The sequence below is a fragment of the Aspergillus ochraceoroseus genome (assembly GCF_002846915.1).
Source record: "Aspergillus ochraceoroseus IBT 24754 chromosome Unknown P175scaffold_5, whole genome shotgun sequence".
In the NCBI taxonomy this organism is placed as follows: Eukaryota; Fungi; Ascomycota; class Eurotiomycetes; order Eurotiales; family Aspergillaceae; genus Aspergillus; species Aspergillus ochraceoroseus.
In genome coordinates, this window is record NW_024468480.1 from 1,046,732 (window position 1) to 1,068,686 (window position 21,955).

At 50.5% G+C, this 21,955-nt stretch overlaps 10 protein-coding genes across 10 annotated transcripts; 6 read left to right on the forward strand and 4 right to left on the reverse strand.

The window, feature by feature from the left end:
* Window positions 1–123: 123 nt before the first annotated feature.
* P175DRAFT_0460297 (thiamine transporter TPC1) lies at window positions 124–1,589 on the reverse strand. Its single transcript, XM_040894722.1, has 4 exons — window positions 1,379–1,589; window positions 1,269–1,321; window positions 1,021–1,174; window positions 124–941 (listed from the first exon to the last, which is right to left on the reverse strand). Exons 1-4 carry the CDS (start codon window positions 1,409–1,411, stop codon window positions 201–203), a joined length of 981 nt encoding a protein of 326 aa, XP_040751406.1. The 5' UTR covers window positions 1,412–1,589; the 3' UTR covers window positions 124–200.
* Window positions 1,590–2,207: 618 nt separating this feature from the next.
* Window positions 2,208–3,714, forward strand: P175DRAFT_0502167 (putative Gamma-butyrobetaine hydroxylase subfamily). Its single transcript, XM_040897320.1, has one exon. The coding sequence runs from the start codon at window positions 2,244–2,246 to the stop codon at window positions 3,669–3,671; it is 1,428 nt and encodes a 475-aa protein (XP_040751407.1). The 5' UTR covers window positions 2,208–2,243; the 3' UTR covers window positions 3,672–3,714.
* A 302-nt stretch (window positions 3,715–4,016) lies between these two features.
* Window positions 4,017–5,238, reverse strand: P175DRAFT_0502168 (glutaredoxin family protein). Its single transcript, XM_040897321.1, has 2 exons — window positions 4,213–5,238; window positions 4,017–4,124 (listed from the first exon to the last, which is right to left on the reverse strand). The coding sequence occupies exons 1-2, from the start codon at window positions 4,969–4,971 to the stop codon at window positions 4,056–4,058; spliced, it is 828 nt and encodes a 275-aa protein (XP_040751408.1). The 5' UTR covers window positions 4,972–5,238; the 3' UTR covers window positions 4,017–4,055.
* A 226-nt stretch (window positions 5,239–5,464) lies between these two features.
* On the forward strand, window positions 5,465–8,219 carry P175DRAFT_0502170 (RNA exonuclease). Its single transcript, XM_040897322.1, has one exon. The coding sequence runs from the start codon at window positions 5,770–5,772 to the stop codon at window positions 8,017–8,019; it is 2,250 nt and encodes a 749-aa protein (XP_040751409.1). The 5' UTR covers window positions 5,465–5,769; the 3' UTR covers window positions 8,020–8,219.
* Window positions 8,220–8,313: 94 nt separating this feature from the next.
* Window positions 8,314–10,081, reverse strand: P175DRAFT_0493815 (uncharacterized protein; the record flags this gene model as incomplete). The annotated part of the gene is made up of 2 exons (XM_040895987.1): window positions 8,314–9,742; window positions 9,801–10,081. 2 exons carry the CDS (start codon window positions 10,079–10,081, stop codon window positions 8,314–8,316), a joined length of 1,710 nt encoding a protein of 569 aa, XP_040751410.1.
* Window positions 10,082–10,842: 761 nt separating this feature from the next.
* On the forward strand, window positions 10,843–12,109 carry P175DRAFT_0438689 (threonine aldolase GLY1; the record flags this gene model as incomplete). The annotated part of the gene is made up of 3 exons (XM_040893923.1): window positions 10,843–10,918; window positions 10,999–11,952; window positions 12,003–12,109. The coding sequence occupies 3 exons, from the start codon at window positions 10,843–10,845 to the stop codon at window positions 12,107–12,109; spliced, it is 1,137 nt and encodes a 378-aa protein (XP_040751411.1).
* A 1,247-nt stretch (window positions 12,110–13,356) lies between these two features.
* Window positions 13,357–16,500, forward strand: P175DRAFT_0439073 (uncharacterized protein; the record flags this gene model as incomplete). Its single annotated transcript, XM_040893940.1, has 3 exons — window positions 13,357–14,241; window positions 14,307–14,707; window positions 14,757–16,500. 3 exons carry the CDS (start codon window positions 13,357–13,359, stop codon window positions 16,498–16,500), a joined length of 3,030 nt encoding a protein of 1,009 aa, XP_040751412.1.
* A 387-nt stretch (window positions 16,501–16,887) lies between these two features.
* On the forward strand, window positions 16,888–19,006 carry P175DRAFT_0502175 (putative alpha-1,6-mannosyltransferase subunit). Its single transcript, XM_040897323.1, has 3 exons — window positions 16,888–17,698; window positions 17,751–18,036; window positions 18,125–19,006. The coding sequence occupies exons 1-3, from the start codon at window positions 17,287–17,289 to the stop codon at window positions 18,783–18,785; spliced, it is 1,359 nt and encodes a 452-aa protein (XP_040751413.1). The 5' UTR covers window positions 16,888–17,286; the 3' UTR covers window positions 18,786–19,006.
* Window positions 19,007–19,417: 411 nt separating this feature from the next.
* P175DRAFT_0558213 (putative NADH-ubiquinone oxidoreductase 12 kda subunit) lies at window positions 19,418–19,883 on the forward strand (the record flags this gene model as incomplete). Its single annotated transcript, XM_040900830.1, has 2 exons — window positions 19,418–19,643; window positions 19,801–19,883. 2 exons carry the CDS (start codon window positions 19,418–19,420, stop codon window positions 19,881–19,883), a joined length of 309 nt encoding a protein of 102 aa, XP_040751414.1.
* A 98-nt stretch (window positions 19,884–19,981) lies between these two features.
* P175DRAFT_0548071 (pH-signaling protein PalC) lies at window positions 19,982–21,875 on the reverse strand (the record flags this gene model as incomplete). Its single annotated transcript, XM_040900419.1, has 3 exons — window positions 19,982–20,469; window positions 20,524–21,745; window positions 21,784–21,875. The coding sequence occupies 3 exons, from the start codon at window positions 21,873–21,875 to the stop codon at window positions 20,215–20,217; spliced, it is 1,569 nt and encodes a 522-aa protein (XP_040751415.1). The 3' UTR covers window positions 19,982–20,214.
* Window positions 21,876–21,955: the final 80 nt, after the last annotated feature.

Sequence of the window (21,955 nt, forward strand, 5' to 3'; positions counted from 1 at the left end):
GAGCCGTTCGATTTATATCGGGCTATGCAGCAAGATCCGAAAGATAAGAAGAACAGTATAGTATAGTATAGCAATATTGGGAATCTAAAAAGTTACAATATCTAAAGTCTATATAGTTGGGGGAAAAAAACCAAGAAAAAAAAACGAGAGAGAGAGAGAGAGAGAGAGAGAGAGAGAGAGAGACCTGTTCGTTCATCAAATTATCCAGCCCCAATCTCATATTCTCTTAATAACCCCAACACTCGCTCGTACGTCCACATCGTCACCGCACTCGCCGGTGCAGCCTTGAGCAAACTCACCGTCAACCCGCGATACAGCCCCCTGACTCCCTGGGTCTGGAGCACCGTCCCCATGGTCATAAACACCCCCCGGGACTCGGGAATATTGCGATGCACGTACAGGGCCCGCGTCGGGCCCTGAACCTGCAACCTCTTCCGGACCAGATCCAACGGAAACACGCCGGTTTTCGCAAAGACACTAGCCATGACCCCGGCCGCTGCATCGCTCGCCCCGAGCGGGAGAAGCCCCCCCGAATCGTACTCGTGGACTCGGCCCAGGGCCGGTCGCAGGCTTTCGTACGTGGCGAAGAACAGACCCATGTAAGGGACGATCTGGCCCACTGCGGCGGTGCAGCCGCGGAAAAACCCGGCGCGGCCTTCATGCACGGCGATGTCTCGAATCGAGGCCAACAGCGAGGTGTAGATGCGTTGCGGGCCGGACGGTTGTGCGGCGAAGCGCGTGCGCAGCAGGTCCAGCGGGTATGTGGATGCGGTTGCGATGCCGCCGGCGAAGGCGCCCGCGATGAAGGATTCCATCGGGGGTGGGAGACGGTGCGGATCGAGGTGCGCCAGGAGTTGCGTGACGGTGCGGTAGGTGGTGAATTGGATTGCGCCGTAGCAGACGTACATTAATTCGGCGGGAACGTTGCCTTTCCACAGGCCCTTTTTTTTTTTTTTTTTTTTTTTTTTCAGCTCTTAGTTGATTTTGGAAGGGGGGGGGGGAGATAAAAAACAGACGTACTGTGATTCCCTCCTCTGTGAGGATCGCTTTCATGGTGGACAGAGTCCCCTTGTAAACCGGGCCCTTTACATCGCGGTGGGATGCAGGGTCGGAGAGGGAGTGGACTTGCAGCTGCAGGCGGATTTTTACGACATCGAGAGGTGCAATGCAAAATCTATTTTCCAATTCCATCCATATGTGTTGTCAGTGTTATGATTTCGTATCTTCGCGACGACGAGAAAAAGGATGCGTAGGTCGGTGGAATGTACCGTGAGACAAGACCCGCTATCCCGCCTGCGAGAACGACCTGTCGCCGTGTGCCCTGGGTTCCAATTAGCTGATGATCATACGAGACAATCTATATCCTCCTAACACTCACTTCATCCGTGAGATGCTCGCCCCCAGCCGACATGCATGTGACAGAGGGAGGGGGAGGCTTCGAGAAATCGGAGGATATCGGGGAAGAAGTGGTTGCGATGTGTGATTGCGATTAATTATGCAGGGGTCATTAAGCGGATTTCTTAGTATTGATAAAAATGAGTGTGTGAGGTCAAGAAATAAGAAAGAAAATAGAATGACCTGAAGTAAAAAGAAAGAGAGAGAGAGAGAGAGAGAGAGAAATTCTTATCCAGTGATTTTTCTATAATTATTTTTATTTTTGGGGGAAAAAAAAAACGTTGGTGAAATTACATGACAGTAATATTACACGGTCATTACATGGTCATTACACGAAACAATGACTAAGCTGGACAAGAGACAGTAACTATGTACAAGAAGTACAAGAAGTACAAAAAGTACAAGAAGTACAAAAAGTACAAGAAGTACAAGAAGTATTGGGATATATAACCTCAATCTAACTATACTCAATTTAACCCAATTGCCCAATATCTCAATTGAGTGTTAAATGATTGATAATCTGTGTGGCCCCAGAGAGGAAGGAATGTTGACCACTGTTCACATGCTTGAGAGCAACCTTGAGTTGAGGATAGCAAGCCTGGGAATTATCTATTTGATGATGTTAATATCCAAATTAGAATCTAGTAGTGAATCAAATTAACCACTAGGACTTTTAATGTAATGAAGATTTCCTTTACTAGAAGAGAGAGAGAGAGAGGCTAATAAACCAACCTCGGTGAAACGGAGATGCAGTGCTGTTCCCCCCGCATTATTTCAGCTCTTCCTGTCTTTCCTTCTCTTTCAATCCCTCAGTAATTCTCTATTATCTCCTAGCACTTTTAACTGCAATGGCTCGCCTGCTGAGAGCTCCCTTCCAGCTCCGCAGGCTGGTCACGCCGTTTCCATCGCTACTCTATCGCCGCCGTTACTCAACCCAGGTTGGCCCGGAATCCTTCGTCCCAGGTCACAACACACCCGCCACTACCACTGTTACCCCAGAAATAGACCCCCCTAGCCGGAACCAAACACCAGAGTCTTCCAAGACCGCTGGAGAATGGACGTCTTTCAGAATGGAGGAGACCGCCCTGCGGGTAACAACAACAGGGTCGAAATTCAGCGTCATCCGATACCCGGTTTTGCGCGATGCCTGCAAGTGTCCCCAGTGCGTGGATGTGCACTCTAAGCAACGGAACTTCCGTACCTCGGACATCGACCCCTTTATCCGGGCCCGGGAACTCAAATGGGACGGCGAATCCCTCCAGGTGACCTGGGACAACGATATCCCCGACTTGGGGCGCGATCATGTCTCGACCTTTACGCTGGACCAGCTGCTGACTCCCAGTGAGCACCACAGGCGCGTGGATGGGTTCAGCAATCGCGGCCGACAACTCTGGGGAAAGGAAAGAATGCAGGCGCAGCAGCACTGGATCACCTTTGAGGAGTACATGCAGGACGGGAAGCCGTTTGCGCGCGCAATGCGGGAGCTTGCCAGGGTTGGTCTTCTGTTTGTGAAAGATATCCCGGACTCCCGGGAGATGGTCGAGAAGATTGGCCAGCGGATGGGTCCGATTCGCAACACCTTCTATGGATCATCGTGGGATGTCCGCAAGGTTCCCGAGGCGAAGAATGTCGCGTACACCAGCCAATTCCTCGGCTTCCATATGGATCTCATGTACATGAATGAACCCCCCGGGTTTCAGCTTTTACACTGTCTGCGGAACTCGTGTGAGGGCGGAGAGTCTCTCTTCGCGGATACCTTCAAAGTCGCAAACGATATGTTTACCAGCAGCAGAACAGAGTATGAAACGCTCGCCGAAACTTGGCTGAACTACGAATATCTCCACAAAGACCATGCTTACTCCAATTCCTGGCCCGTTTTCGAAACTCAAAAATTGCGCCACGGTAAACGCCCCATTGTGCATGTCAACTACTCGCCGCCCTTCCAGGCCCCGTTGGGATACCTGAAGAGGAAATCCCCGGGAGAGATCAAGGCCAAGTTAGCCGCCTTGAAAAGTTTCGCCCACCGCCTAGAGGAAGAGAAGAATATTTTCGAGTTGAAACTCAAGCCCGGTGAATGTGTCATCTTCGAGAATCGTCGCATCGTTCATGCCCGTCGTCAGTTCAATACCGCCGAGGGCGAGCGTTGGCTTGCGGGGACCTACGTCGATGAGGATGCTGTGATTTCCCGGTGGCGCACACTGCGTGCCCAAGACCCGACTACTTGGAAGACGGGGGATTTGGGTTCTTCGGAGCTCGAAGATCCTAATAAACAATAGTACTGGATATGTATTTTTTTTTTTTTTTTTTTTTTGAAAACTTATCGCTGATCGCCTGCTATTGCTGTCCGACTCCAGTGAGATATATCCATGTACAGAAGATATTGATGTTCGTATTTTGTACATACATAAATAAATAAATAAATATATATATATATATATATATATATTGATATTGATTCATTTGTATATCACATTACTTACCCATTGGTATAGAAAGAGAAATCTTCACACTTGGGTCGTTGTTAAGAGGTGATATCAAGAGGTAGGTAAATCTAGCAGTAAAACAGTCTGATACAGTGACGGAGAGAAGTCCATGAATTTGACCATCTGGTTTTCCTTGGTTTTTTTTTTTTTTTTTTTTTTTTTTTTTGTTTTCCCCCATTAAGCAGCCACCTGGTTGATAGAGAAACTGTTGAGGAAATCAGGATCGTTCTCAAGTTCTTCCTTGACCTGCATTGGTAATAATCAGCGTGGGTTTGTCATGATGTAAAAAGAAAATGAGAGAACAGCCTGTGAAGGGAAAGACCAGGTCACATACAATATCTAAGCCTCCTACAAGCTCTCCGGCAACCCACAGCTGTGGGAAAGTCGGCCAGTCTGCAAACTCCTTCAACCCCTGCCTCACATCTTCATCCGCCAAAATATTGAAGAATCCGTACTTGACACTCCGCTCCCGCAGAATAGCCACGAGCTGCCGACTGAACCCGCACTGAGGAGCACTAGGAGTTCCCTTCATGAACAGCATCACGGGGGCAGCCTTAACCAATTCCGCAAGACGAGCGAACAACGCCTCCTTGGTCTGTTCCGGGGTCAGCGCGGGGGCAGCGGAATTCACTCCGTTGGATGTGTCTGGAGCCTGGGTAGCCGTGGTAGGTGCATCTTCCCTGGGCACAGCAGTCAATGGCGCAGGGATGTTAGGCTTATTTGCGCCGTCGGGACCAGCGCTTGTTCCGAAACCGGCATATCGTTCCACAGCGGCGCGCACCTCAACGGCCGAGCTTCCACTGATCGATTCCAGTTGCTTACCGTCTCGCACAAAGACAACAAAGGGTACCACGGAGACGTCATACATTTCTGAGATATCCACGAGGTTTTCTGCGTCAATGCTGACAAATGAGACGGTAGGAGGGGAGACGACGGGGTATTGCGATGCGAGGGCCGAGAGGACATCGCGCATTTGCTTGCAGGGAGCGGCCCATGGTGCGTGAAAGTAGAGGACGAGTAGGGTTGAAGGGGGGAGAGATTTCACGTGGACAGAGAAGGCCTCTTCTGAGGTGATTTCGAGGAGAGTCGACATCTTGCGATGGTTTTCTTCTAATTTTTTACCCTTTCCTTTTGCAAAAGGTGGGGGATTTAGTCACAGCGGCGGGTGGACAGCGGGGTTCGATTCGAACGTGTAATAGGTGGAAGAAATGAAGAGAAAAGCAGAGGATATTAGAGAAGTGAGCAAGCTGAGGAAGAAGCGACGTAAATTAATAAACCAAGCGCTGACTTTGATGAAGCGTCTTGAACAAATCGTCAGTTAGAAGACGAGGAAAGAAGAAGAAGAAGAAGAAGAAGAAATGACGCCTCGGGAATTGTGACCGAAGGCGAATTTCGGCCGCTTATCAGATCAAACTATTCCTGTTGGTATTTTTATTACATGGTTCTTACAATCTTTCAAAACCTAAAGTCACGCAATTCACGCCCGGCGGAAAAAGATTAACCCCAGTCACCACTTGGCCCAGATTATTCCTGTGCTTCTTGCGTGATAAATCTGAGTACTCTGTAATCTGTATATATTGGGGGGTTTTTGGTTTAATAGATGCAACTATTGCAGGGGATATTCAGGGAGACTGCAGGTGAACCAATGTACTATAAAACTACATACGACCTGTTACTGTATTGATACACTACGATCGCCGCTTTATCATCACGTGAGCATCTCGAGTGTTGGAAGATTCTTTTGCGTCGGACTTGCACGATCTTTCTCGGATAGGCAGACTTCTTCCCCAGACTTGCACTCGCTTGCCCGAGGTCTTTGGGAGCTATATTGGACTATTGCAAAGCGATTGAACCCTAAGTATTTTACACCCGATTGAGGTGCGTTCTAGATATGGCTCGTGCGAAAAAGCGCAAGCAGCCCGACTCTGACTACGAGGACCCGGTCAAGAACGATGACAATCCACAAGGATTCGGTTTAGGCCAGACGCTTTCACTGCTACAGGATTCAAACGCGCCAACGGGAGGGGACTGTATTGTCTCTCCCACGGCCCTGCCAATCACTGGCTGCGCGGACACCCAACCCACGACCAACGATAATGAGCGACGACCTTCAAAGAAGACACGCGTGAATGGGGAAAAGGGCAAATATCCTGTTCTCACGTGGGTGGAAGGGCAACTTCAGTCCTGCATTCGCATCTCGGACCTTCAAAACCTACTCCTTTACTGTTTCGCAGACGGGCTCGCGCCGCGATGGATTTCCGTAAAACATTCAGGTCACTTTCGCAAAGTGGTTGTGCTGATGGTTCCTGGGTTGGAATTGGGAATGTTCGATGGAACCGTTCGGCTAGATGCCTCGCAAGCAGAGGACACAGGACCCGTGGAGATCCCAGCCAACGACAAAGAAACGGATACAAGGGGGGAGGACTTCTCTCGGTGGAAAGAAGGCCTTCCGCTTGAAGATAGATCGCCTCGGTTTAATCCTCGCCCACTATCGCGCAACGAGATTCCCGAATCCCTGCAGCCATTGGCCGATATGTTCCCTCATGCCTGGCCGGTCCGGGCTCCGGGGGATTCGAAGTACAATAAGATCCATTCACCTTTGCAGGCTCTGCTCATGTCTCCTTTACCTAAGAGCAAAGAAAATGGTGGGTCATCTAAGGGTCCTAAGCCCCCTAAGGTGGATAAAAATTACGTCTCCAAGCGCACCCCAATCACCAAATTCCTGAGCTCTGTCGAGGACCTTCGAGAAAACGACTACCCTCTGCACCCGGCTTTTTTCCCCACCGAGAGTGAGAAGGTGGCTCTGGCAGAGAGCCGCAAGCGGGCTGGCCAAGCCGCGGATGACGGCTGGGTAGATACTCAAGTAGAGAGCCTGGAGTCTGGGAACATACCCGAAATTGAAATCCAACAAGGAAGCATGACGGCTGGTCGCGACGTATTAGCCCTAGATTGTGAGATGTGCATCACTGAAGGTGGCCAATCCGAACTCACTCGCATTAGCTTAGTCCGCTGGGACGGCGAAGTTGTGCTTGATGAGCTTGTAAAACCCGATCGACCAGTAATCGACTACCTCACTAGATTCTCCGGCATCACGCAGGAAATGCTAGACCCTGTTACAACCACCCTCGCCGATATTCAGCAGAAGCTCCTTACCCTTATCACCCCACGCGCGATTCTAGTCGGCCACTCCCTCAACTCCGACCTGAATGCACTCAAACTGACACATCCATTCATCGTCGACACTACGTTTATCTATCCCCACCCCCGCGGCCCCCCGCTCAAAGCCAGCCTCAAATGGCTCACGCAAAAATATCTCGGCAAGGCCATCCAAAACGGCATGTCCGGCCATGACTCGATCGAGGACGCCCGCGCCGTTCTCGAGCTTGTGAAACAGAAATGCGAAAAGGGCGAACAATGGGGCACCAGCGATGCCTCCAACGAAAGCATTTTCAAACGACTCGCGCGGTCCAACCCCGCAGGACGGTCCGTATTTACCTCCACCGGCCGCACCGGAGCAGTGGTCGACTGGGGCAACCCGCTACGCGGCCTGGGCGCACAAGCAACCGTCGCAATCGGATGTAATGACGACGCCGCCGTGGTGAAGGGCGTATCCTCCGTCGTGAACGGTGACGAGAGCAATCCATCTATCCCCGGCGGCGGGGTAGACTTCACCTGGGCTCGCATGCGAGAACTCGAAGTCCACCGTGGCTGGTGCAACCGGATTCCAGACCCCAAGAATGCCAACGAGTCTACAGCTGTCCCTCCTCCCGCTGCTGCTGCTGCTGCTGCTGCTGCTGCTGCTGCTGCTGCAGGCCCTCCGGGAGAAGAACCAAACTCCACGGATGCAACCGGCCCGGACACTGAGAAGCTGCTATCCGAGGTCGTTGCGCGAACTGTTCGGCATATCAAGGAAGTCTACGATGCGCTTCCGGATTGTACACTCTTCATGGTGTACTCGGGGACCGGGGACCCACGGGAAGTCAGCCGGTTACAGACGATGCATAAGAGTTTCCGTGACGAATATCAGTCCCGTAAACCGTGGGATGAGTTGACTGTTAAATGGACAGACACTGAAGAACAAGCCTTGAAACGGGCTTGCGAGCGTGCTAGGGAAGGTTGTGGATTTATGTGTGTGAAATAGATCTATGTATAGAGGCTGTCTGTCATATACCGCCTTAGATATGACCTTGGGCTATCTAATGATGAACTTGAACTAACATCCCTGTGCCTTATTTGGGAGTTGATTACTGGAGAGGGCTATTCTTTTTTATTTTATTTTTTTTTTCCCCTTGGTACGACTACTACCTTGGAATACCCATAAAATTGAACAATACAAGAAAGAATAAACCAGTCTCGTTTACTCTGGAATTGGAAGTATTCCAAAATGTAGACAATACATTTTTGAAACGAAATGCAATTTATATATGTGCAGATGTTATCGAGACTCTTCCGTGTCCATTGCCTCTTCCCGCTGCATGGCGAGTTTCGCCATGATATCCCTTGCAGCAGTTTGTGCCTTACGCTTCTCATCCACATCACTTTTATTCCCACTGTTCATAGCCAACGGCGGGTTTTCTTTCCCAGAGTCGGTATTTTCGGTCGAGTCTAGCACTGTGTTGGGACGGCTTGGATGATCCTGTCTATTCGATCCTGCGAACTGTGTTTCATCCTGTACCGGCATATCATTATCTGTATCCGCTGCTCCCGTTTTAATCCTTGAGTTAAGAGATGGTGGTTTGGATCGACTTCGTAATGTGCGAGAGTGCGTGGGCCTGGCTTCCCTCGAATTGCGAGTTTCAGTAGGGGTTGTGTTTGCCGATGGGGGTTGCGAGTTGCTTCCAGAATTTCCATTTTGCACACTAAGAGGTTTTGGCTTAGGAGTCTGGGAAAGATCTGGGTTTATGGCATTGCTCGTGGACTTGCGTGGACGGCCAGGCCTCTTCTTTTCAAAGTCTGAATTTCCGCTGGAAGGGGGCCTATCTGCCGAATGTGAAAGGCGGCGACGTTTTGTAATAGTTCGACGATGGATATTCATGTTGGTCTCACGATAGTCGCCCAGGGAACTATTGAGTGCTGGCTGTCCGACCTCATTTTGGGGCCTGGACGATTTTGATGACGTCAACTCGTGGGCGGAGTCGTCAATAGAGTCCCTCAGAGGAACCTTAATAGGGGGTACAATTGCATCTTCCAAGGAAAGGTCCGCCATGCTGTCTTCATCGTCGTCATCGAAAGAATCCGCAATGGGTTCATTACGGCCACTCTGAAAATAGTCGGGGAAAGGGCGTTTCCTGCTTCCTTGAAGTAGCCCTGGAGTTCGAACTTCTGGCAAGGCTTCTGGATGCATGGGTGGAAGGAGAGTTTGCTTCGCAGCCTGTTCCTCCATAACCCGATTACGCAACTTCAGCGCCTCGATCTCCAATTTCAGTTTTTCCATCTCATCTGATTTTAGTTTCAGCTCCTTTAGCACAGTTGTCAGCATATTGAATTCTCCACCAGTCATATTCCCAATCTCATTCGGAATGCGATTCGGGTTGTTGAGCTCGATGCGGAGGGTGGTGAACGCCTGCTTTAGCTCGAACATGGTGTCATGGAGATTGCTCACGGAGCTGGAGATATGATCGAGGCTGAGTCCATGGTGTTGTATTTGTTGTTCCACAGAGGGATTAGAGTTATTGATCTCATGAGAGCTAGTTCGGACTAATGCTCCGGGCTGGATAGGTGTTCCGTCTGGTCTTACGCTGGGCTCCTTAGCGGTAGGGAAAATAAGGCTTTCAATCAATCCGTCCTTGAAAGAAGGTTCCACAGTTCGCATAGTGACGATCCCCCTGAAGGAAACCTTTGACATTTTCCAAAAGATATTCGGGCTGAAGAACCATTAGCTGAGATTTGCCCAAAAGATTATACCCTGTTGTCACTACCCACCCACTGTCTAGTGCGCATAAAACTCCTAACTTCTGCTGACAGAGCCTACAGGCAATCTCCTGGATTATGCGACCACGAATCAAGCTCAAATCAGAGGACTGGGGGATCTGCTTTTTCTCCGAGGAAATCGAGATCCGATGGAGCTCAACACTCAACCACCCAGCAGCTATCGCATATGAATTTGACAGCTTTGCCCACTCATTCTCCAGTGCAGCTAAAGAGCTGGAGCATCGAGCGCACTGACAGAGTATAGCCGGCCGTGCAAGTCTCGAGAGATCCATGATGGATGACGCTGGTGGTAGAGCGCGAAGCAATCAGCGTCCTGGTGTACACCACCTGTCTTGGGAGGATTAAAGAACATTTGTGACGTTAAACCTCAAGACGCCCACCAAGTTCCAACGGGGATCTCGACTGCTGACTCAGCTGCCAACTGGGACACGCTCGCGGGCGGGCCTTTCCTTTTCGGGACTATCGATAAGAGCTGCACGCGTCAAAGCGTCGTCACTTTGGCTGAATTCGGTTAGTCCGTTTCAATGCTCCAGCTAAGCAACTGGTAACCGTAATACCGTATGGAGTACCGTTAGTTTACAAATGGATTAGTAGTCGATTACAGAATTCTGCAGCCAACGCTATATACTATCTCCAGCCAAAATGTCGGAAGAATTCAGAATCTGATAAAATAAAATAAAATAAAATAATAAAAATAAACTCATTTGCGCTTGAATATATCCTGGAACTGAGAGAGACCCCTCCTTATCGCTTCGAAAATTAAGAATTGCGGAGGTCTTCCGATGTCACTTGTAATATTCCAAAATACAGGCACAGGTCCATACCCCACATTAAAATACTGTTATCTGTGCAAGATTCAAATTCGCTTCTGATACATACACGGTTTATTCCCAGGCGCCATTGAAGCGTCTTTGACATTTGAGCCTGAATGAAACATATCGTAGGGCCTTTATTCCGGCCTCGAACTTTCCTACGACCTACGTCGTCCCTTCCAAGATCCAGACTCGGCCCGAGATTAGCTATGGCAAGCACCATGACTTCTCCGAACGGGGCTAATGGCAAACCAAGTACATGGCAGGGCGCTGGTGCAGCCGAATTTGATCTGAGAAGTGAGTTTTGCCTTTGGTTCCTAGAATTAAGGCATGCTATGTTGTAGGAATGGGCTAGGCTAAAATTTTGCGACAATAAGGTGACACCATGACCAAGCCAACTCCATCAATGCTGGAGGCAATCTGCCAAACGACCCTTTTGGATGATGTGTTTGAGGAAGACCCAGTGACTAATGACTTACAGAGCTACGTGGCTCAGCGTACGAATCATGAAGCCTCCTTGTTGGTCATGTCAGGAACCATGGGTAATCAAGTAGCCATCCGAACCCACTTGGTTGAGCCTCCGTACTCAATCGTTTGTGACTATCGCGCACACATCATTTGCTACGAGGCTGGTGGCGTTAGCATGTGGACAGGAGCTACTGTTATACCTGTTATGCCTAAGAATGGCAGCTATCTCACTCTAGAAGAAATCAAGAAACATACGGTGCTCAGCGATGACGTGCACGCCTGCCCCACAAAACTGATCAGCTTGGAGAACACTCTGGGGGGTGCAATTATGCCTCTTGAGGAAACTCGCAAGATCTCCGAGTGGGCACATCAAAATGGGATCAAGGTGCATCTGGACGGAGCCAGACTGTGGGAAGCCGTTGCTGCTGGGGCCGGAAGCCTGACGGACTTTACCAGTCTTTTCGATAGCGTGAGCTTGTGTTTCTCCAAGGGCTTAGGTGCACCAATCGGCAGTATTGTGATTGGGTCCAAGGCATTTATCAAGAAGGCGCGATGGTTCCGCAAGTCTATCGGAGGTGGTACTCGTCAAGCGGGAGTGATAGCCGCGGCCGCCAGAGTTGCTCTGGACGAGACTTTTGGAACAGATCCCTATGGTCAGCAGGGAAAACTACGCGAAACACATAGCAAAGCAAACCGAATTGCCGAGATGTGGACAAGTCGTGGTGGCAAGCTGGATTTTGCTGTGGAGACTAACATGGTCTGGCTGGATGTCGAAGCAGCTGGCTTGGGTCCCAACGATCTCTCAGAGATTGGAAGCGAGAAGGGCTTGAAATTACTAGGAAATAGGATTGTGGTTCACTACCGTAAGGCTCTCTCTATATCTTTAGAACTACCGATTTCTAACTCCTCATAGAGGTGTCTGAGGAAGCTCTTAACCGGCTGGAGCAAGTTTTCGATGTCGCTATGAAGGGGCAGTACCAGCGAAGTGCGGATACGAGCAAGGCTTACGGCAGCAGATAGACCCTTTATGCTGTGAAGACGGTTATTAGAGTCCCGGTCATATATATACCTTGGATATTGTGGTATGCAACATTTGAATGGGAACGCTCTTGGTCCTTGGTTGATTACCTCTGCTACAAATTCACACAATCCGTCGGATTTAGATTAATGGGAAATGCTTCACGAGTAAGCACGAAGAAATATCTGAAGGCGACCCTGGTACTTAGCATTAGATCTTAATGGTGTACATTGTAGGCTGCATAATAGAGGGCTTTAAGGTAGCTTCGTGGTTTGTTGACGGTCAATCCATGGGCGGCTCCCGTAGGCCCCATCCGCCTTTCGACCATCGGATTTGATTGGCTTAGTTCCCGCTTGTGGCCTCAGGAACAAATACGTGGATGCCTTGTTGGTGCCTGGGGCTCCCGTCCAGCCTCATAAAGCTGAGCCATCACCCTCGCCTTCCTCTCGTTTCTCGGACGACTTCCTCCCAGACGGCCTCTTGTCTCGTCTCCGTTGCTGGCTCTGCCCCGTCAACCAGACTCCATTGTCACAACCAGCGTACTTGATTGTGTCCTGGATGGCTGAGGCCCGTTTGCTAATTGTGTGAGTTCAAGCTCCCTCTCCGCGCAGTCGAGAAGTATTTAAACTGACCGTTGACGGCTCCCTGCAGAAAGAATTCCTCCTTCCCTTAAGATTCTGTACTCATACGCATCTGCATCTGTCGCTCCTTGTTACATTTATACCAGGCCACAGCCCCGGAGACGGTGTCTCTTAGAACTAAGAGTCTGTCGCTGTCGCTGCGGCGACCTGAGCCATTCTTGTATCACGCCAGGTTATAGTGGATGAACTCCACCTGATAGATTGTGACTGCTATAATCGGACCGCTTTCGAACCCTCTTTTCTTTTCTTTCTGGTACATACTCTGCGTCTCGGGATTCTTGGACAAAATTTTCGCATCACCTAAGGCAGACTCTTTGGAGACCCATAACTATAAACAAAACCCACGCCATATTTGCCTGTATTTTATCAAGGTAAAGTGGCTGGCCATTCATTGTCGTGCCGTCAAGAATTTATATACATCCAGGGGCTTGTACACTGATGTATGACCAGATTTATGATATGGACTACTGCTAGTGATTCCGTTGGGTACTCCAAAAAAAGATTCCCAGAGGCCCTATCCCAGCCCATTCCGTACCCGGCTATAGATTTCCTCTTTTGGGTCCAATTTCAATTGATTTTGTCAATTTTTAATTGTCCACACATTGCCAATGGAGGCAACTCAGGAATCAACCCAGCCATGCACGGATCCTCGCCGTATGGGCCGTAATAACTCTGGATTACTCAATGAAGACCTGTCTGATGTCATTTGTATCCTTCATCCAAATTCCCCTGCCGCCCACGATGCGGTCGCTGCGACAGCCCGAATCGCGCCCGGACATATCCTGCAGAAAGACGAGTTAGAGTATGAAGGCTCAACCGCCGCTGTTTTGGATATCGCTCTAAGGCTATCTTCAAAGGTGCATGATTTGGGGCTAGGTTTTTGTTTTGGGCGTAATATTGCTCGATGTGACATCCTTCTTGCCGCCGACAGTGCCTCAAGGCGTATCTCCAACACTCATTTTCGCATCTATCTCACAGACGATGGTATTCTCATGTTGGAGGATATTTCCACCAACGGCACAATTGTAGACAACTGCCGCCTTCGCAAGAAGGAGAAAGACAATAGCCGGATGCTAACAAATGGCTCTGTTATTCAAGTGATCAATGGCGATCAATCTTCAGACGAGATCCGATTTGTGGTTCGCTTTCCTTCGCGGGACGGCCACGCAATGCAGTACACTGAGAATGTGCTTCGTTATTTCGATCGAGTCCAGAAGCACCAGACGGGGACCGTGCAACCTACACGGCGCCAAACACCAACCCCGGCATTGCAGTGGGCAAATAGTTACGGAATGCACTGGTCAGGCGGTTCAATGTACAACGTCACCGGCCAGATCGGGAAAGGAGCCTTTGCAACCGTTTATAAGCTAGCCACCAAACAACATGGGGCTGTATATGCTGCCAAAGAGCTCGACAAACGCCGCTTCGTGAAAAATGGCATACTAGATCGGAAAGTTGACAATGAAATGAAGATCATGAGGGATCTAAAGCATGTAAGTCCCTCGCCGTTGGTCTAAAATTAGTATGAAAACTTTCCATAACATTCTTGTTTCAACAGCCCAACATCGTTCAATTTATCGACTACCAGGAACACGACCGCTGGATCTATATCATCATGGAGTATGTTCCTGCCGGAGAGTTGTCTACTTACTTGCAAACCGAAGGCAAGATCAATGAGGGCATGGTGAAGGTCATGTCGCGACAAATCCTGCATGCATTGCAGTATCTCCATAAGCGGAAGATTACGCATCGAGACATCAAGCCAGACAACATTTTAATTGCATCTCATGAGCCTCTGAAAGTGAAGCTATCAGACTTTGGTCTATCCAAGGTTGTTCAAGAGGAAACCTTCCTAAAGACCTTCTGTGGAACCCTCCTTTACTGCGCCCCGGAGGTCTATCCCGAGTATGAAAACTATCGACGCGGTGAAGTTAGGAAAAGGCGAAGGTTTGGTGACCCGTAAGTTATTCTGTCTTATCGGTTTCTTCAATTCTGTACTGATGGTTAGACCTCCCAAAACATCTCCTTACGATCAGTCTGTCGATATGTGGTCGCTAGGTGCTGTCATTTATCACCTCCTTGCCGGTATCCCCCCCTATACTGGACGAGGCGACGATCGAGGGACTCAGATGCTGAGAACAATCATGACAACGGATGCGGACTACAACGTCTTACGCAGGGCAGGCGTCTCTGAAGCTGGCATTGACCTGGTTTCTAAGCTCCTAAACCGTGATCCTCACCTTCGCGCAAAGGAACGAGAATGTCTCCGACACCCTTGGCTTGTCGACGTCCCGGATTTAGATGAATACGAGGAGGATATGGTGTCCAATAGTTCGGAGGGTCTCTCTGATATTGGCGAAGATATCGAGGCCGAATTGGATGCTTCCCAGCTCTCCCTTGATGACCACCCGCACCTCGAAGCAGAACAACCCGAAAGCAGTAATGATTTGACTCAGTCAAAACGGCCACGAATCGACTCGCCCCCTGGAGATATCAATTACCCATCACTTCCTAACATTGAAATTTCCCAGGACATCCAGCCGTTGGCTGAGTCAACTCCAAGACGCCTATTTGGAGAAATAACTTCATCGGCTCTCCGCAGCTCCCATGCTTTGGGGGATGGCATTATATCTGAGGATGGCGATTTCAGCGTCCACGATTTTGTTTCTTCAACTGGTGAGTCCATGATCAGTGATGGCCTCAGTCTCAACTCCGTCCTGTCCCTCCCGGAAAACCCTTTCCCTGGATCTGCACCAAGCTTGATGGGCGCTGAGAACTTGGTCCGACAGCTGAACATGAACTCGTGGCATCCTGGCACTTCAAAAAACCCTCTCCTATCCGCCGAGACACCAAACCGTCAACCCAGTGAGGAAATCCCGGCTGTCGGAGGTAAGGCTCTGGGGGGGGAACTGCCGAATAGTCCCAACGCGACCCCCCAGGCAATCCAATTCAGCCGACGCATCGAACTCCCGATACCTGATACTGCTAGTGAACGTTCAAGCCCGGAAACAACCACGCGAAAGACCAGTAGCCATTGTCCTGAGTCTACGACCGCCCCAGGAGAGATTTTCGACGTCGAACTTGCGAACACCATTGACGCCAGAAGCGGACAACCTGTATCTGAGGACCGGGAAACCCAAGGGTTTCAGCCTCCTGCGGACCCCAGTCAAAATCGGGTACCTGCCATTCCAAGACTCCTTGGCCCGCCAAGCAAACCTCGGCCTCTGCTAGGAAAACTCACGACTGTCCCCGGGTCAATATTTGATCTGACCCTCCGGTTAGAAGATCGAATGACCTCGTGGGGCCGTGGGCCCCAAGCGACTATCTGCTTTCCGGACCCGATGGATACTCGGATTCCGGCCTACGCCCTCGAAGTAACCTTCTGGGCGCCGGCAATTGAGGCCCGCGTTGCTTCTGGACAGGATTGGATGACAGTGCCTGGAGTGATGGCGATTCTTTCCACCAAGACCCGCAAGTGTATCTGGGTGAACGATACCGAACTCCGTCGAGGGCCCGAGGGGGATAACAATCGAGAAGGGTTCCATTTTGGTAAACTGTACAGCGGTGACATTATTACGATTTACCGGCAGCGCAGCAAATTCCTGAAATTCCAGTGCGAGTTCTATCATGGAGACAGCGTGCGGCCACGTCCGGAGCATGAAAAAGGATTCAAGGTTCGCAAAGTGTTGATGTCGAAAGAGGTGGTGGCCAATCGACAACCGGTACGGAATGATCGGGGCAGCAAGGAATGATTATACTGTGTACGATGGGATGGGATCATGGAACGATGGATTTGTTATAATACTTAGCGCAGAAATTTACCTCCTGACAGTTTGGATGAAGTTTCTCATCTTTACACCAACAACTCTGAATGTCTTGTCGATTTCTGAAAACGGATGAGGTTGCATTATACCAACTCTTCGCAAGTAATTTCATTCATTCCAAAGCGGGGCGGTTGATTAAGGATTTTAATTACTTTTCCTCCTGCAAATTAATTAATGTCAACCAAGAGTACAAAACCCGTCTTGTTTACTCGTCCCATGGAAAGATCCTCCCTTAACGTTGTCGAGAGTTGTTGACGGAAACGGCGAATCCGTTCACGGTAAGCTTCTTGTTCCTGTTCGGTTCCTGTTCGGTTCCTGTTCTGTTCCTGTTCCTCTTCCTCTTCCTGTTCCTGTTCCTGTATACCGTCATTCAACGCATTTCTTTTCTTTCTTCTAGTTCTGTCGGGCTCGAGGTAATCTCCCGAGACCCATTTAATTTTTGATTAATGCTGTCCTCTTCCGTCGTCTTCATCTCGTCGTCCCAACCTGGCATTCCTTTCCCTATCATATAACTAACCAACCCTCTGTCTTCTTCTTGTCGCCTGGTTCTTAGCTATTTTCTTACTCCCAAATCTCCAGCATCGACCAGGAAATCCATCCACCCCTCTAACGACGCACACGAGCTTCTATCGTACCTCCTCGCGCCATATTCCCCTTAGGTTGTTTCACCGTTCCGCCGTTTCGCCGTCGAGTTTCGACCTTGATCCATTGCCCATGTCCCTGTCACGATCACCCTCTCCCCACCCGGGAGGAGGGTGGTCTAGCCCCAGTTTGACCCCAGGAAGTGGCACTTCAACCCCTCAAAGTGGCTTTTACTCCACGAGTCCCTCGGGCCCCTGGCTAGCCGCGAAAGCGAAAAGCGACGAGGCTCGAGGCTATCCGTCATTTTCGACGAGAAATAATGGTTTCTTTTCACGCTCGAAACGTCAAATTACCGCCACCCTTCCCCGGTTCCGCGTCGGCTCGACGTCTCCGAGCGGATATGTCGACAAGGACGAATATCGGCATGGGCAGGGATGGGGCTGGCACTCGACTGGTGTTGGGCGATCGATATTGCGACGCAGGAGAGCACGCCTGCTCGTGGCCTTGCTTCTGGTCTGGCTGGGGTACTTGTTCTTGTGGACACGTAAGCTGGTCTGGGTCTCTTTTCGTGCCGCGTTGAAACTAATCCATGTTAGCGGTTATCCACAATTTCAGGCGATCGACGTTTGGAGGGGGGCGTAAGTTCGTGATTATCCTGGAATCCAATGTGGAAGGCGGCGTCATGGAGTGGAAAGGCGCAAGGGAATGGGCTATCGAACGCACCAGCACCACCAATAAGAAAGAGTACGCCCAACGATGGGGGTACGATCTCGAGATTGTCAACATGCTGGCAAAGAAGCGATATTCGCATGAATGGCGCGAAGGTTGGGAGAAGGTCGATATTCTGCGCGAAACCATGCGCAAGTACCCCGATGCGGAGTGGTCAGTTAATCATCTTGACTTGGCTGGGTTGTTTTTTTTTTTTTTTTTTTTTTTTTTTTTTTCACATTGCTAATCATTTGAATTATAGGTTCTGGTGGCTCGACCTCAATACGTATATCATGGAGTATTCTTACTCGTTGCCAGACCACATTTTCAATCGTCTAAGCGGAATCGCTTACCGTGACATTAACGAGTACAATCCCTTAAATATTAGCCACCCACCGATAGAACCGTACCTCGATGAAACCTCTCGCTCAGCCAGTGCAGATCAAGACCCGTCGTCGATTCATTTCATCCTATCTCAGGACTGCGCGGGGTTCAATCTTGGATCGTTTTTCGTCCACAGGTCTCTCTGGTCAGAGCGTCTGTTGGACATTTGGTGGGATCCTGTCATGTACGAGCAAACCCATATGCAATGGGAGCATAAGGAGCAGGACGCGCTTGAGTATCTCTACACCACCCAGCCTTGGATTCGCAACAGTATCGCCTTCCTGCCTCAGCGTTACATCAATTCTTTCCCCCCTGGAGCATGCGGCGACGAGCTGGATCCGACTTTTCACTATACGGAGGGATCCCGAGACTTTCTGGTCAATATGGCGGGATGTGATTTCGGCCGCGACTGTTGGGGTGAGATGCATGAGTACCGCGAATACAGCCAATGGCTGAACCGCAGGCTATGGGAGCGCATCAAAGACTGGTTCCTTGATTCTTACGACACCCTATTCAGCAAAGGCCCGCAGCAGTCTTAGGCTACATGAAACATTCGACGAATTTGATGCCGTTTATCTTTCTTGACCTGTTTAACTATTTTTTTTTTTTCTTTCTTTTTTTTATCGTCGGTTTATGGTTTGGTTACAGCAGTGCCAGCCAGAAGCAGTTTCACTTGGCGTGGCGTTGGGGTTTCAGGATGATCTTTAGGTTACTATACATCCACTGCGTACGAATAATAGACAATGTTGTACGTACTCCATCAATGTAGAGAAATCCAATGTACTCGGTATAAGAAGTATTTTTATGTTTGATAGTTATTAACTAATATTTATGCTGCTGAGTAATTATGATAGTAGTCACGTGGTAACACGCACTTTGCGCAAATGGTTTACCCTGGTCTCCGTACACTCTGACCGCCAAGAGACCAACCAATCATAAGCGTTCCATTGAAATCCCAGAACGACATCCGGCATAACCACCGTGAACTTCCAGGACAGCACCTTATCACCACTACACCTCCAGTCCAACCACAAAGCTCAAGTGCAAGTGCCAGCCCAGCTCTCCCTTCTTCCCTGCGCCAGCCAATTCCACGCCCGCAAGAAACCCCCTCGCCCCCCAAAAGAAAAGGCACCGATCAATTCTCCAAATCAGGAAAAACGAATCAGCAAAAATGCCCACCCCGGAATCCGCCGCCTTCCTCGCCAAAAAACCCACCGTGCCTCCGACGTACGAGGGCGTCGACTTCGAAGACACCGTCGCGGTACACAATGCCCGCGATGCGATTATCCGGGAGCAATGGGTGCGCAGCATGATGTCGAGACTTGTCGGGGAGGAACTGGGCAAGTGCTATGCGCGCGAGGGAGTCAATCATTTGGAGAAGTGTGGAAAGTTGAGGGGTGAGTTTGGTTCTTTTTCTTCTTTTCCTAGTTGGATTTTTTTGTTTTGTTTTGTTTTCTCTGTCTCTCTCTCTCTCTCTCTCTCTCTCTGTGTGTGTGTGTTGGAATGGGCAGATTCAATACTAGTGCAAGGTCAATGCTAATCAACCCGATATAGAAAAGTACTTTGAACTCCTGGGAGAACGCAAAGTCAAGGGTTACCTGTTCGAGGAGAAGAACTACTTCTCAAAGTCGACGTAGACGGTTGGGTGGGGGGTTTGTTTTGCTTTACTAGACCTGGTATATAACTGTCGGTAGCCAGTGTGTTGGGTTGGTTGGTCTTTCGGGGATTCTGTTTCATTTATGCATTGTGTTTTTAGCTTGTGAATCAATGTACTACGATTTCTTCTCTTCCCCCCCCCGCCTCCTTTATCTTCTTTGGATTACTGCTGGCTTGGTTGGTATCTACCGAATGAGTATATCAGGGAATAATTATCTAATGAGTTATGTTCCAAGCCACATATATATAGCATGTAGATGTGGTGCAGTCATTATCTGTATCGGAAAAAAAAAATATGCACATATCAGGGTATCAATAATAAGCACTGTCAGTTCGCTCGGGAACTGCCCCCCGCGTGTCTCTTCCACCAGGCACGCACTCCCCGTCGCTCTCTTCAAGATCACTTCCACCGTGTAACTCCGGTTCTGTGGGCGGAGCTCGCATCTGAACGAGATGCTCCTCGTCCAGAGCAGGGAGCTTATACGGAGGCGGCGGAGAGTGGATGTCCCGTCCTGACGGCAGACTGGCCAGTAAATCCGTCGAGGATGGAATCAATTGCGTATTGATCTGTTGATCAGCACAGGTCATCTCAGGTTCAAGCGAACAACAGGCACAACTTACAGTGTCATTCATGCGCACCCACTTGGTCTCCAACATCTCCAGCACGCGACCCTCCTCCTCTCGACCAGCATTATCCCCAGGACCAAACTCTCCCCTCTCAGAACGTTCACGACCGCCGCCCGCATCCTTTTCCATGCGCCGGTCCTCGCGTCTCTCCATCCACCCCTGTTTCAACTTTGACAACCCGCCACGACTCTTGGTCGCAGACTCCTTCGGCCCTCCTCCTCCTCCTGCAGCAGCAGCAGCAGCAACAGCAACAGCAACAGCAACAGCCCCCCTCAACCCCAACACCCCCTTCGCAGCCCGCAACCACGCAATCGCCTCCCCAATCTTCCCGGCCAACTCAGCATCCACTCCAAAAAAGCGACAGGCCCTCGCGCGCGCAACCAGCCCCAGAACACGCGCATACCTCACCAAATCCTCCTCAACCGCTGCTGCTCCCTTGCCATCCGCACCGACAGACCCCAGCCCCGTCGCAGCCTGCTCAGCGTACTCGGCCGCACGGATACAAAGCCTCGCGAAGAGATGCGCCCGCACCTTGGGGATCTCCGGCGCTTTGACCATCCACTCCCTATCATTCGGGTTGCGCGCCTGGATACAAGCCGCCATGTACGAGTCATCCTTCAGGACAGCGAGCAGCGTGGCCTCAGCCAGCGCGAGCGACGAAAGAGCCGCCTGGGTCGCGGGCGCCAGGTCCGGTGGTAGACGCGGAGTCTGCGCTAGCTGGGCCGTGAAATACGACGATGACGACGACGACGACGACGCGAGCAGCGCGTGCACGGCACTCGCCTGGAGCAGGTGCTTTGTTGCCGATTGCACGGCTGCGCTGCGTTGCTCGGGCGTCGGGGTGCACGCGGCGTACAGGGTTCGTGTCACTGCGGCGCGGGCGAGACCGGACACCACGTAGCCCAGGGTGGTGAGGGTGAAGGCGAGTTCATATGGGATGCCGGGCCCGCGTGTGCGGCCGGATGAGGCTGTTGGGCGGGACTTGAGATGGAGCGAGCTGGAGGAGGCCAAGGACGCGCGCCATTCGGGCTCGAGGTCTGTGCATTGGATAGCGGTGATTTGGGCTCCGGGTGCCGGGGGGGGTTCGATGGGTGGCTGGCTGTTTATGTTTAGCCCTTGGGCGATTGCGACCAGGTAAGGGAGGTAGTCGTTGAGTGCGGAGAGCACGGAGGTTAGATGGGCGTCGCGCTGGGGCCGCGGGGTAGTCGGGTGTGGGCTTTGAGAGCGAGGCGGAGAGCGTGGCGGGCTGTCGACGCGGATTGGGGGAGGGATGGGTGGGTATGCGAGGAGATGTGGGCATGGAAGGAGAGGTGTGAGGTGGTCGGCAGTTCAAAGGGATATACCATGATGATGATGATGATGATGATGATGATGATGATGATGATGATGGCTTTGAATATATGGGGGGGGGAAGAAGTGGTGGGTT